Source organism: Megalobrama amblycephala, linkage group LG20, assembly GCF_018812025.1.
Source record: "Megalobrama amblycephala isolate DHTTF-2021 linkage group LG20, ASM1881202v1, whole genome shotgun sequence".
Taxonomy (NCBI): domain Eukaryota; kingdom Metazoa; phylum Chordata; class Actinopteri; order Cypriniformes; family Xenocyprididae; genus Megalobrama; species Megalobrama amblycephala.
The window spans coordinates 30,782,347-30,797,561 of NC_063063.1; the positions used below are offsets into that span (position 1 = coordinate 30,782,347).

At 45.6% G+C, this 15,215-nt stretch overlaps 1 protein-coding gene across 1 annotated transcript; it reads right to left on the minus strand.

Moving 5' to 3' along the window:
* Nucleotides 1–11,583: 11,583 nt before the first annotated feature.
* LOC125255948 (SLAM family member 5-like) lies at nt 11,584–14,661 on the minus strand. Its single transcript, XM_048171553.1, has 5 exons — nt 14,306–14,661; nt 13,868–14,161; nt 13,632–13,742; nt 13,502–13,560; nt 11,584–11,908 (listed from the first exon to the last, which is right to left on the minus strand). Exons 1-5 carry the CDS (start codon nt 14,580–14,582, stop codon nt 11,861–11,863), a joined length of 789 nt encoding a protein of 262 aa, XP_048027510.1. The 5' UTR covers nt 14,583–14,661; the 3' UTR covers nt 11,584–11,860.
* Nucleotides 14,662–15,215: the final 554 nt, after the last annotated feature.

Consider the following 15,215-nt stretch of genomic DNA (forward strand, 5'->3'; position numbering starts at 1 on the left):
GATGTTCATAAAATAAGAATATATAAAAGACAGGACTGATCATCTCTACTCACCATAGACAGAAACATTGAATGTTCGCAGCAAATGTTTCGCTCCATTTATCTCTAGTTTATAAACTCCAGCATGTTCAGTTGAGATGTTTCTGGTGGTCAGAGATCCAGTTTGATCGTCCAGCTTCAGTCTGTCTCTGAATCTCCCATCAGTACCATTAAAAGCAGAAAACGTCTCGGTTACGTATGTAACCCTCGTTCCCTGAAGGAGGTAACGGAGACGTACGTCAGTAGTGACCGACGAATTGGGATATCGCTAGAGAGCCCCTATCAGCTTCGAGAAGACTAAAACAAGCCAATGAACATTGGCGTGCGATATTTGCATAACGCACCCCTCCCCATCCGGGGCATATAAAAGGGGGAGGAGATGCAATCGCACTCTGTTTTTCGCTGAGGAGACAACTGGTGTCCGCACAACAGCGAGGGTACAGAAACTGTGGCGACGGGACGTACGTCTCCGTTCCCTCCTTCAGGGAACGAGGGTTACATACGTAACCGAGACGTTCCCTTTCAGTCGGTCACGTTCGACGTACGTCAGTAGTGACCGACGAATTGGGATCCCAAATAAAACGCCACAGTTACGAACCCCTTCCAGTGCCGGGAAGTCTACTGCTGTTCCGATATACCCACTAAGTAAAACTAGACTACACTGGGGAAGCGAACCCGTAGGGGGGGCGCTGCGGAGCCACTACCCACCCAGTGGGGAAGGAATTTACGTGGAACATATGGCCTGGCCCGAAGGGCAGAACGCATATGAGTCCCTGGGATGGCTCCACCTGAGTAGGGGGAGACTCATCTGGCAGGTGACAGCAGAAACTCTGCTAAGGGGAAGACACGGGCTCACCGTAGGGAGTAACCGTGGACAATACACATATGGAGTCACTCACTTAGAGGGATTGCAACATATGGAACCCAACCAACAGACAACATCGAAGATGGATGTTGGTCTGGCATCAGACACTCCGCAATGTCCGAGCCGAAAGGGGAGGCGGAGGAACTCGACAGGGTTCACCGATCGGGGAACACGACTGGAGTCAAAGATGCACGTATCCAGCCCAGAGGGCGGGAATGGCATTGCAAGCCGACACATAGAACAGGTTCAACGCGTCTACCGGCTCGTGGAAGCGAGTACACGGGAAGAAACCGGTTCCACACGTAAGCTATAAAACCTAGCAAACGTGTTTGGTGTCGCCCAGCCCGCAGCTCTACAGATATCTGTCAGCGAGGCGCCCTGAGCCAACGCCCAGGAAGAGGCCACTCCTCTGGTGGAGTGGGCTCTCAACCCGAATGGGCAAGGCACGCCCTGGGAATCATAAGCCAGGGCGATGGCATCCACAATCCAGTGGGCCATCCTCTGCTTGGAGACAGCCTTCCCTTTCTGCTGGCCTCCGTAACAGACAAAGAGCTGCTCTGAGGTCCTGAAGCTTCGAGTTCTATCCACGTAAACGCGCAGAGCGCGGACTGGACAGAGCAAAGCCAGGGCTGGGTCTGCCTCCTCCGAAGGCAGCGCTTGCAGGTTCACTACCTGATCTCTGAAGGGAGTGGTAGGAACCTTGGGCACATATCCAGGCCGGGGTCTCAAGATAACGTGAGAATCACCAGGCCCGAATTCCAGGCACGATTCGTCGACCGAAAATGCATGCAGGTCCCCTACCCTCTTGAGCGAGGCCAATGCAACCAGGAGGACGGTCTTAAGGGACAGTACTTTTAACTCGACTGATTGCAAGGGCTCGAAGGGATGACGCCGAAGGGATGAAAGAACTAAGGAGAGATCCCAAGAGGGTATGGAGGGGGGACGAGGCGGATTCAGTCTCCTCGCTCCCCTCAGGAACCTGACGACCAGATCGTGCTTCCCCAAGGACTTCCCATGAACTGCATCGTGATGTGCGGCAATGGCGGCAACATACACTTTGAGGGTGGAGGGAGACAGCCTTCGCTCCAGACCCTCCTGCAGGAAGGAAAGCACGGATCTGACCGAGCATGATCGGGGGTCTTCTCGGTGAGAAGAGCACCAGTCAACGAACAGGTTCCACTTCAACGCATAGAGACTCCTAGTGGAAGGAGCTCTTGCGGAAGTGATAGTGTCTACAACCGCTTGCGGGAGATCACTTAGAACCTCCGCATCCCGTCCAGGGACCACACGTGGAGGTTCCACAGGTCGGGACGCGGGTGCCACAGGGTGCCCCCTCTCAGAAGATCCTTCCTCAGAGGAATGGGCCAGGGAGGGGCTGTCGTGAGGAGCATCAGGTCCGAAAACCAAGTCCGGGTGGGCCAATAAGGGGCCACCAGCAAGATCTGCTCCCCATCCTCCCTGACTTTGCACAAGAGTTGAGCAAGAAGGCTCACTGGAGGAAACGCATACTTGCGAAGACCCCTGGGCCAACTGTGTGCCAGTGCATCCGTGCCGAGGGTACCTGCGGTCAGGGAATAGAACCACTGGCACTGAGCATTCTCCTGGGAGGCAAACAGATCTATCTGAGCCTCGCCGAAGTAATGCCAAATCAGCTGGACCACCTGGGGATGGAGTCTCCATTCGCCCGCAAGTGGAGGCTGCCGTGAGAGCTCGTCGGCTGCACGGTTGAGCACACCCGGGACATGAATGGCACGAAGCGACCTCAGATGCTTCTGACCCCATAACAAGAGATGGCGGGCGAGTTGCGACATGCGGCGGGAGCGTAGACCACCTTGATGATTGATGTACGCTACGGTCGCGATGTTGTCTGAGCGGACTAGAACGTGCTTGCCTGTCAACAGCTCCTTGAAGCGGCCCAGCGCAAGACGAACTGCCAGCAACTCGAGGCAATTGATATGCCAATGCAGCTGAGGCCCCGTCCAAAGACCTGAGGCTGCATGCCCGTTGTACGTGGCGCCCCACCCTGAGGTCGAGGCGTCTGTGTGAACCACAGCGTGCCTGGACACCTGTTCGAGGGGAACTCCCGCCCGCAGGAACGAGGGGTCTGACCATCGAGTGAGGGCACGGCGGCAGCTCAGTGTCACAGAAACACGGAACGTGCCGCGTTGCCACGCCCATCTCGGGACCCGGCCGTGGAGCCAGTGTTGGAGCGGCCTCATATGAAGCAATCTGAGCGGCGTGACTGCGGCTGCGGATGCCATATGCCCCAGGAGCCTCTGAAACATTTTCAGTGGGGCCGCTGTCCTGCACTTGAGCGCACTCAGGCAGTTCAACACCGACTGGACGCACTCCTCTGTGAGTTGCGCAGTCAGGGCGACCGAGTCCAGTTCCATACCGAGATAAGAGATCCTCTGCCCGGGGGAGAGTTTGCTCTTGTCCCAGTTGACCCGAAGACCCAACCGGCTGAGGTGAGCCAACACCAGATCCCTGTGTTCGCACAACTGCTCCCGCGAACTGGCTAGAATAAGCCAGTCGTCGAGATAGTTGAGAATACGAACGCCTTGTTCCTTGAGGGGAACAATGGCCGCCTCCGCAACCTTCGTAAAGACGCGGGGAGACAGGGCCAGCCCGAAGGGCAGGACTTTGTACTGATATGCCCGACCCTCGAACGCAAACCGTAGGAAGGGTCTGTGACGAGGCAGATTCGAGACATGAAAGTACGCGTCCTTCAGGTCTATTGCTGCGAACCAATCTTGGGGACGGATGCATTGAAAAATGCGTTTCTGCGTCAACATCTTGAACGGCAGCCTGTGAAGGGACCGATTCAGGACTCGCAGATCCAAGATTGGCCGTAACCCACCTCCTTTCTTCGGTACAATGAAGTAGGGACTGTAAAACCCTGACTTCATATCGGCTGGAGGGACCGGCTCGATTGCACCCTTCGCCAGGAGGACAGCAATCTCCCCCGAAGAACAGGAGCGCTGTCCAGTGACACCTGAGTGTAGTGGACACCTCTGAACACCGGGGGACGCCGGGCGAACTGAATCGCATAGCCGAGCCTGATAGTGCGGATGAGCCAGCGGGACGGGCTGGGAAGCGCTAACCAGGCTTCCAGACACCGAACGAGCGGGACCAAGGGCACCACAGGCGCACCGGAAGTGGGGCAGCGAGGCAGAATACTGGGACTCGACTCGGACAGCGCAGCGGCCCGAAGTGGAGTCAGATTCTGCGGGGTGACAGCACCGATGGGAGACAGTACCCGTGGTACGGCCTGCACCATCGGGGCGCCCCCCACTGGCGAAATGAGAGGGGGCTGCGGACACCGAGGCAGAGCCCCGGGTCCTGACAACCGCGCCCTCTTGTGACCTGGAGGATGGAAGGGAAACAGCTCTTTCTGTGAAAAGGTGGGTACCGCTGGACTCCGGAGAGCCAGCGGCGGGACAGACACAACAAGTTTCTCCCGGCCCTCCCCCGGGAGTGGAGGGGCAGATGGAATCCCCCCCCGAAGAGCTGCAACTTCCTCCTCCAGGTCGCCCGCTTCAGGATCGCGACTTCCTCGACCTCTTGCCACCTGGCTTGGCTTGAGCGGGCTGGGCGCCCGGCCGGCGCCGGCTCCCTGCTGTTTGGCTGGTGGAGGCTGCTGCTTGGCCAACTTAGCAGGGGTGGAGGACGACGCGGGTGGGCGCCCTCGGCGACGAGCAGGCTGAGGTTGCGCCGCCGGCGGGGTGGAGGCAGCAGCGGGCCGGCGGGGCAAGGCGTGTTTAATCGCCTCAGCCTGCTTCTGGGCAGCGGAGAACTGTTGGGCGAAGCTCTCCACCGCGTCGCCGAATAGGCCAGCCTGGGACACGGGGGAGTCCAGAAACCGATATTTATCGGCTTCCCTCATGTCAGCCAGGTTTAGCCATAGATGGCGCTGCTGGACTACCATAGTAGCCATCGCTTGACCAACGGAGCGTGCTGTCACTTTAGTCGCCCGGAGGGCGAGATCGGTGGCAGCGCGCAACTCCCCCAACAGATGTTGGTCAAGACCACCCTGCGGCATCTCCGATAACGCTTTTGCCTGGTATACTTGCAAAAGGGCCATGGCATGCAGGGCGGAGGCGGCCTGCCCACAAGCTCTATAAGCTTTCTCCGTCAGAGAGGAAGAAAACTTACAGGCCCGGGACGGAAGGCGCGGGTCACCACGCCAGCCGGCGGCCGTAGGGCACAACTGCATCGCTACAGACCGTTCGACTGGAGGGATCCCCGTATAGCCTTTAGCCTCTCCGCCATCCAGGGTGGTGAAGGCGGACGAGGGGCCTGGTCTCGAACGAACACTATACGGCGTCCGCCAAGACCTGGTCACCTCGTCGTGCACCTCCGGGAAGAAAGGCATCAGGGTGGGACGCTGAGGACCAGCGCGGCCCGCCCCGAGGTACCAATCGTCAAGCCGAGAGGGGCCGGGACAGGGTGGAGGGTTCCACGCGAGCCCGACGCTCTCGGCTGCCCGGGAAAGCACAGCCATCAACTCAGGATCCGACTCGGCCACAGCCGCCACGCCATGAGGCGGGGGCTCAGCCGAGTCATCCTCTCCCGAGGACTCATGCTCGCCTTCCGATACCGTGATCGACATCTGGTCCTCCGCAGGTGCACCGAAGGACAATACCGGACGCTCCGAAGAGGGCCCGGCATGACACGGCGGTAACACCACTGGCTGCGGTGCTGTAGAGGCGGCAGGGGCCCGCGGAGCAACGCTCGGCGGGGAAGCCCTAACCGTGACCCTCAAGTCACCCTGCCTACACGCCGACGAACCGTCACTCCGACCGGAGCCAGAGAAAACGGCCGCACGGGGCATAAGGGAGGGGACCCCCGCTCCCTGAGAACCAAGGAACGAAAGTCTCGACCTCAGCACCGCGATAGTCATGTTCCCACAATGAGAACATGAACCATCTACAAACGCGGCCTCAGCGTGCTGAACGCCCAAGCACGTGATACAGCGATTGTGCCCATCAGCAGGGACCAGGGAACGACCACATCCAGTAGCGCACAGACGAAATGCCATCTCCCCAGATGCAGAGTTCGTCTGTAAAGTCTAATAGAGGGGGAAACTCACAGCTCTCTTGTGAATGAGACACACAGGGAGTGTCACGAAGTGTGTAAACACACACACACGGGACCCGGCCAAATCGCAGACCAAACAGTGTTGGAATTACAGCGGAACGCTGTCTCACAGCCGATGTTGCTGCCCGGACCCGGAACTCGTGGACTCGCTGCAGTGTCGTAGCGCCAAACACGGTAAGAGTGTGCTGTTTTTCCTTTTATGAAGATTTTCTCAGCCGTAGGACACCAAAGCTTGGCTCCGAAGCGAAAGACAGAGTGCGATTGCATCTCCTCCCCCTTTTATATGCCCCGGATGGGGAGGGGTGCGTTATGCAAATATTGCACGCCAATGTTCATTGGCTTGTTTTAGTCTTCTCGAAGCTGATAGGGGCTCTCTAGCGATATCCCAATTCGTCGGTCACTACTGACGTACGTCAAACGTGACCGACTGAAAGGGAACATTTCTTTGTTTCTTAAAGCTTTAGCTATTGAATAGTTTTCAGCTCCAAATGTCCACAAAATCATGTAATTTCCATGTAATACAGTAATATTAGAGTGTAGAAGCACAGAATCTCCCTCCATCACTGACTTTTTTTCAATTGTGTCTGCCCCACGAACACCTGAAGAACATACAAGAACATATTAAAGCTTCTAATGGTTTCTAAAGCCTGAAATCAGCAGTAGATTTAGTCTAGAGCAGCAGCATCCAGAGCAGCAGCAAAGGCACAAAATCAAATTGAAAAGTATGAAACGAAAAGACAGACAAGAATGAACCAATAATTTGATATTTATATATCGTTTTAAAATTTTCTAGTAAAAAAATCACATCATCTATAAAATTTCAACAGATTTTTAAAATAAAGAACCACTGAGATCAATAGATAAACAGGCTGACTGGATTGTAGGGTTTTATCCATTGAAGATTCTTGTAGTTATGATGATACAGGAGTATTTAAAAAATATTTTTTGAGAAATTGTTAGATTAGTTTTAAAATTAAGATATTTAAAATAACAAAAGACTGGGATTTGAAAGTGTTACAGTGAAGGTTTTGGCTTTCTGAGCAGGAGGAATATACTGTCACAATAAAAGCCATGCATGTCCATTTACAACTACAATTAAGACAGAGACTTGAGATCAAATTAAGCAAATCTCATGATATCGATTCATTTAAGTATGGTACATATGTGATTGCAGCTGAAACCGAAAGAAATTACATAGTAAAAATGCTTTTATAATGATTTTATAACTTACCCATCAGACTCCAGCAGCACAAACAGAACAAAACAAAACCTTGAAACATTTCCTTAAATAGTTCAGTGAAAAGTCTAATCAGACTGTCGGCTGAAAACTATCAAGCTGTCAGTCTTGTGTTTGATCCTCCCACCACACATTTTGGGCGCTCTTAGTTCACATGCTCTGAATGTGTTATGAATAAATGTATATATATATATATATATATATATATATATATATATATACACAAATATGAAAATTCATATGAAGTGTTCATAATGGTGGAAGACATTATTCATGTTTATCGATTAACTTATTTTTTCAGCTATAGTTGTCTGTGTTAAACACATAAAAGTAAGAATGTTGTGTTAAAATGTAACTAGTGATTTAAAAATATTTGTGTATATTCAGTTTATTCAACTCTTGTGTATGGAAAATCCAAAATACAAAGTTAAAAATGTTTTCATGTCTTGACGTCTTTCTGAGGTTCATCATCTGAGTCAAACTGAAAGCTGCTGTGGTCTGTTTTCTTCAAAAAACATGGTTTGGTCTGTTTGGTGGACAAGAAGCAGCTTGTGCACAAGAGAAATTTAGAGCATGAGGTGAAGGCCTTCTTCCTGCTTTTATGCACAACTTAGACACTTAAATCTATAGAAACATTGAACCATGATGAGAAAGTGTTGACAGAGAGGGAGATATAAGAGAAATAATAGAAACACAATGATCATATTTCACTTACTTGATACTATTTCACATTTTAATATAAATTAACTGAATATGTAGCTGTAAAATGAGAGCTATTGGCTAAGTCTCAGTAAGGGGCTGTGTGAAATTTTCACCCACGGTGAAGGAAAAAAAAAAAACACTCTGTGGTGTCCAACCTTTCATTCTGCTCTCTTATTGATGCCTTTTATGTCACAACTATAAGACAATAACTACATATTTTTCAAGGTTTAGTAGGTTCTCACTGGGACCTGTTGTTGACATCAGTGGAACCATGTTCACAATGTAAATCCAAATCTGATTATTTGTAAATCTGATTAGAATCTGATCTAAGTGAGAATATTTCCACCTGTCCACACTGTGTTTTGCACAATCACTTTTGTGTCTCATGGCACACTTTAGTTTTTGAACAATTAAAGTGTCATACGTAGAATTTTAAACCTACAAGTAAGTGTATTTTTATGATAGAGTAATAAATGTCCACTGGAGGCGAGCTTGAAGAACCCATGTCCAGTTTATTTACATTACCAACATGAATCCAAACATAAAAAAATACCAAACAAACAAACAAACAAACAAACATAAGCATAGCACTCACCAGCTGTGGTTGCAGGGAACAAAGCTAGACAAGAGAACAATGAAACATGATGGCTATATTCATGTTTCAATTTGTCAAGTCAATCCAAGCCAGAGTTTCTTCAGGTCTCGCCTGCCAAGCCATAGACTGTTCACGTCATGCCTGCTATGCCTGTCTTTAGACAAAATAGCCACTTTGCCTGTGTCTTTAGACAAAAATGCCATTTACGCCTGTGTCTTTGTACAAGATGGCCGCTATGCCTGTGTCTTCAGACAAGATAGCTACCACGCCAGAGCCTCTACATATCATGACCGCCACTCAAGAGACTCTTCACGAAATGGTCGCCAAACCAGAGCCTCTTTATGTCATAGCCGAAGTCATCAGCCAAGATGGCCACCACACCGGAGTCATCAGCCATGTTGGCCGCCATGCATAAGTCATAAATCAAGACAACCTCCAGCTGTCATGGTCGCCGCACCGGAGACTTCAGCCATCATGCCCGCAAAGCTAGAGCCTCCAACTGTCATGGCCGCCATGCCAGAGTCTCCAGCCATCATGGCTGTTGTGCCTGAGCATTCAGCTGTCATGGCTTCCATGCCTGAGCCTCTTTACATCATGCCTGCAAGAGTCTCCAGCCATTATGTTTGCCTCACCCAAGAGCCCCATCACATCATGTCTGTCCAAGTTCCCCTGGAGTTTTTATTTTGGGGAGGACCTGGTCCAGGTTTCATTAGTCTCTGTGTATAAATAGCCCTCATGTTACCATTGTGTCTTAGCTTTGTTTGTGTAACGTTTGCTGGAACTTTGCTGCCATACCATGGGTGCAGCAGGCGCAATGATAATACGCAGTGTCTCTCACAAATGTCTCCATGGTTGCAAGGCACGCTCCATGGTTCACAGGCGGTGCGTAATATCATTGTGCCTGCTGCACTTATTGTACGGCAGCAAATTTCCTTGATTATTACGCCGGAATGAGAGTATAGTTGCTAGCCATATCGCCCTAGAATATTGCAACTTTTCATTTTTCATTGGTCTTAGTTCACGATGTAACTACAGAAGAGTCAAGTTTTAAATAGGAAAAATATTGAAACTCTTTTGGTCATTTTTGAGCGGGATGCTAACGGTCTAATCACATTCAATGAACTATGCTAAGCTATGCTAAAAGTGGTATTGCCAGACCCAGCGATCGGCTGAAGGGATTTGAAAACGGTAAAACTCAACTGTTTAACTCTAGGGGAGTTGGAAAATAAGCCTATTTTCAAAAAAAGTGGAGTGTTCCTTTAAAACCAGTCACTGGCGCACCTTTTGAGGCCAGGGGAGTGAGGTGAGACTGAGGCAATACAGCTCTCACTCACTAGCTGGCCTCCATTAAAAATGCACAAAATCTTATTGATAGCAGTGATCAACTGCAATAAAAAGTCATCCAAAACACATTTGGATTGTGATTCACAAGCTGATTTGAGATGCAACAAATGTGTAGCTGCAGCAACTTTGCCAGTCTGCATTTATGCATCACCCCACAGTGAAAGAAGGGATGACACCTCATCACTGGACCACAGACAGTCAAAATGGGAGTGTCAAACTGTCAATTTTATAAAATATTCAATATTTTGAATAAAAAATGTGCAATAGCAATAAAATAATATGGAATGATCATAACTAGGTTGTATACGTATGGGGAGGGAGGTATGATGTACAGCCTAATACACTCTTTAAAAAAGGCTCCAAAAGTGGGTTTTCACAGTGATGCCATAGAAGAACCATATTTGGTCCCCACTATCCCAGTATTGATTTTGTTATCTCATCTCAGGGACACAGTCTGTTGGTGCTTCCCAATTTGCATACTGCCATCACTGATGTGCACAGAAATTTCAAGGGTCAGTTGAAACCAAAAAAAACCCAAACCAAAAAAAAAAAAAAAAAGGGCACTGAGGGGAGAACCTTTGAAGGGGAGATACATTGAAATAAGTATCCTCAAAGTACCCGGATAGTATACTAAAATAAGTCTACAAAAATTTGATGTGGACATTCTGATGGCTAATAGTGCCCATAATCAATTCCACATTTGGAGGATTTGCTTTAGTGCTACAAACACCAAATTTCTTTAAACCAAAAAAAACAAATTGCAAACATGACAGAAGTACGAGACTCTGATTTTTCTGATGGCTCATGACGCCATCTTGTGGTGTGATTCACTGGATGCACAGAGGTTCAAAGTGGGCAGTGGTGGATGAAGTACAAAAAAAGTACACTAAATACCCTAATAAAATATTACTCCTTTTCAATTTTACTTGAGTAATAGTACTTAATGTACTTAAATACTAGAAGTAATTCATTTTGCAATTTTATGAACTCCATCTTACTTATCAAAATATATGGGGAGTATAATGTCCTAGACCAGAGATCTCCAAACTCTGTCCTGCAGAGTTGAGCTCCAACCAGCTCCAAAACACCTGTCTGAAAGTTTCTAATATGCCTACATTGATTAGCTTGTTCAAGTGTGTTTACTAGACACACAGAGCTTCATTATGAATTATTATGTAAGGTCAAGTTTCCAGCATTAGTTAATAAAGAAGACTGTGCAGACATTATGTATTTATCTGCAAGAAAACTTTTATTACCAAAACTTGTCCTACACTGATAACTATTACTGATAATTCAAGTGTGCGAACAAGTGAAAATAACAAAATATATGTTTAACTGTTAATGTATGCAAATAAATATAAAATGCCTATAGTATAGTAGTTTTAGGAGCAAAAGTTTTCTGACCCGTGGGAGTATGTGATACTTAAATTTGCTCAATAGGCTGTTAACTTATTCATGCACACTAATATAACATTTTCATATTCTGTTCACTAGAAATTATGATTTTAAATCCAAAACCATTCATTTTAACTTGATTCATTGTTATTTTATCATATTAAGTAATACATCTTTGTTTGCTTGATTTGGTTTAGGTCTTTTTGCAATCGATATGTGACAATTTGGTTCACAAAGGATGACGAGAAAAAGGTATCTGTTCAAATAATACAGCAGCTTTAATTAATACAAAGGGCAGTTTCAAAGGCAGTTTGGTGTCAGGAGGAAATCACAAACAATGGTGGGAGGGGCAAGGGAGGAGCCAATACTCCTAACAACCAATAGTGGAGCCAGGAGATCTGAAACCCAGACGTAGCTGATGAGATGACAAGACAGGATGACATTGTATGTCCTGGAGGCCACAAAACACGATGAAACTATACAGAACTACATGATACAGTGTCAATTATGTATGATATATAATAAAATATATATAAAAAATGTCATCCTGTCAGAGAATAAATCTGAATAGAGACATTATTTGATCATCGCTTTTTGGGGACGTTTTCGTACACAGCCTCCGTCTTTGATTTCTGCAAGGAAACACAAACTCTATTAGGAACAACATAAAAAAAATAAATAAATAATAGAATAATACAATTTTGCTTCAAATTTACTCAAACCAACCTTTACAATGACACCTTATTATAGTTTCTATTAAGTAATTTATTTGTTTCAGTACTGAATACTTTAAATTATGTTTTATAAACAAAGTTCGAGAGGAGCATGTTCAAATGATCAGCTTGAGAGGATATATATATTCATAGCCGACTCATCTATGATCCTCTGCAGGTTTTTGCATCCCTCCACCACCCCATCTCCTCACTCTCAGCTTGTTCCTATTCCCAGCTAGAGGTACAGGGGGAGTACTCTGGGTTCGGGCCAAATTCCGAGCTCAGAGCCCTCCCCTCAGAAAGCATGCCAAATATGCATATTTTAGGCTTTTATTTGATCATTTGTAAGTGTGAACTTGAAACTATTATTAGCAATGTAGCACAACTGTGTACTCTAATTTTTTGACCGTAAGTAATGTTGCACCTATGTGTCGATTAGCAGTCATTAGACTTAAAATCTCCATATCTCTGGGATTGAACCACTAAGTACCTTTAAAATGCAGATACAAAAAGGAAAGTTTGCCGAGAACCAGAATCAAAGGATATCTTTAATACTTCTTGAGTTACAGGCATGCAAACTTGAGACTTGAGAAAAAACAAACAAACAAACAAACAAAAAAAAACAGAAGTGCTTTTTTACATTTTTAAACTGTCACCGTTGGCATATAAAGATGGCTAAAATCAACAGATTTTACTAATAGACTAACTAGTCTCTGCATAAAAATAAAATAATGCTTTGTGAAGTGGATCCATTCAGTGCATTCTTAAAACCCCCCAAATTTCCATAAACTTAAGTAATAATTACAATGTTTTTTTTCAGTATGCAAGGTGCACTGCCAGTTTTCTATAGGGTAATAGAATTAAAACATCAAAGAAACAAACTTCAAAACCTTAAATAAATATGTAAAGGGAAACCCGTTAAAAATGGCAGTAAAAACAGTTAAGTAAAATTAAAACCAAATTTCGTTGCCAGCTTAATGAACACTTGCTGTAATTTTCGTTATTTTTCTGACAGCTAGGTGGTGCCAGAGCATTACTACCAAAAAATAGTAATGCTCTGGCACCACCTAGCTGTCAGAAAAATAACGAAAATTACAGCATGATAAATAAAAAAGGCATGGTTGTTTTAACCCAACCCATTGTCCATTTTTGGGTCAAATATGGACAACCCATCTGCTGGGTTAAATTTTTTTTTTTTTTTTTTTTTTTTTTTTTTTAATTGGGCTACATTTTTAACCCAAGGGAAGGAGGGAAGGAGTATTGCTCCCATAACACGGGATACATTTACAGTATGCATTAATAATTTATTATTTTTCTAGTGTTTCTGTGGTTATAGTAATTATTTGTATCCTAATGTTACTTTAAGACATTCACATGTATGCACAATAAACAAATATCAATAATCACCAGCTTTAACTATATTATTTTGATCTGCTCTGTATATAAATATGTATATAAATAAATATATACAAATTTCAGTCACACTGATTGCAACTTCTTGCAGCTTCTCACCTTTTGTCGTGTTATTGGTTCACACAGCGCTGAATGAGTTCTGTCTTCCTGTGTCTGAACTGCATTAACAAGAATCACAGGTGTTAAAAGAACAAGGGTTGCATTATTTGTTTATTATTGAATTCCTCACCTGATTTTCTGTATTTCCTGCAGATGCAGCAGATCCCAACCACAGCTACAATCACCAGAGATCCAGCAGCAGCAGAGATCAGCACTATGTTAAATAAAGGTAGACGCTGATCTGTAATGGACAAAATGAGTCTGTCAGTCTGACCTCGAACAAGACTGAGATCTCACTGATGATTTATTTTAGAGTCAAAAACAGATCGGCTGAATAAATAATCACTACTATCACCACTTTCGTACCTGAGTGAATCTGGCAGACTTGGGTAATGTTGAGATGTTTGATCTGGTGGCTGATGGGATTGTTCAGCACACAGCTGTAGGTGTTTTTATCCTGATATTCCACCTCCAGAGGTAGAGAGAGACTGATGCTGAGATCAGACACACTGATGCTGGACAATAAACTGTTTCCTTTGTACCAGGAGAGAGTCACATGACTCACATTCACAGCTGAACACACCAATGAACAGTTCTGGCTTGATGGTGATGAAAGATTTTGTGAATAATCTCTGATAATGACAGGAATGGGCAGACAAGCTAGAAAACAATAAACAGAAAAATGGGTAAATCTACAGCAATCTTATATTTTGTGTAGTGTGTTTTAATGAGTGTTTAGTGTGTTGACGGTCAATGAGTATTTCTTTAATAAAACAAGAATTTTTGAAAATGATCTCTACTCACCATAGACAGAAACACTGAATGTTTTTGATGACCACCTGGGTCCATTTATCTCTAGTTCATAGTGTCCAGTGTGTTCAGTTCTGGTGTTTGTGATGGTCAGAGATCCAGTTTGATCGTCCAGCTTCAGTCTGTCTCTGAATCTCCCATCAGGGAAGGTTTGTTTCTCTTTATTGATTTCAGCTATTAGAGAGTTTTCAGCTCCATATTTCCACAGTATGTCGTCGTCTTCACATATTTCAGTAAGATCAGTGTTTAGAGTGACAGAATCTCCCTCCATCACTGACACTGAATCACCAAACACACCTGGAGAACAGGGACAGAAAGAGATTTCACATATTTGAAGTGAAATCTGAACATTCAAAGTGAACTGTGAATTGAACATCCCAAACAGCAGCAGAAATGCAAAATAAAATGCTCGACATCAATTTACAGAATGCATGAACCAGAAATTTAATCTTTACAGTGTTATCTGCCTGTAACTTCACATTTATTTTGCTCTGCCAAGTCTCACAATAATTCCTGTTTTATTTGATCTGGGAAGAACCTTAAATGCAAATCCTCTAACTAATCTGAACCAAATCAACACTATTATTATTATTTTATGAGTGAAGTGGAAAGAAATTAAAATGCTTTTATAACTTACTAGTCCAGCAGCACAAACAGAACAAAACAAACACGTGAAACATTTTGCTTAGTGAAGAGCATGACCCAAAAAGACTTTACTCTGAGAGACACTCAAGTTCATCTGATCTGTTTGAATCCTCCCACAACATTTGACCCACCTACCAGCTCATCTTCTGAGTCAAATTGAAACCAGCTGCGGTTGATTTTAAAAACAAGAGTTGATCTGTTGGGTGGACAAACATTTTATGTGTGAGAGTGGCCATTTGTTTAATCTGTGGGTAGTATG

Coding starts and splice junctions, on each gene's coding strand:
- LOC125255948 (XM_048171553.1), bottom strand. CDS start 14,582: ATGGAGGGAGATTCTGTCACTCTAAACACTGATCTTACTGAAATATGT. Junction 14,162..14,305: donor ATTCAGTGTTTCTGTCTATG/GTGAGTAGAGAT, acceptor ATTGTTTTCTAG/CTTGTCTGCCCATTCCTGTC. Junction 11,909..13,501: donor AACCAATAACACGACAAAAG/GTGAGAAGCTGC, acceptor GTTTCCTTGCAG/AAATCAAAGACGGAGGCTGT.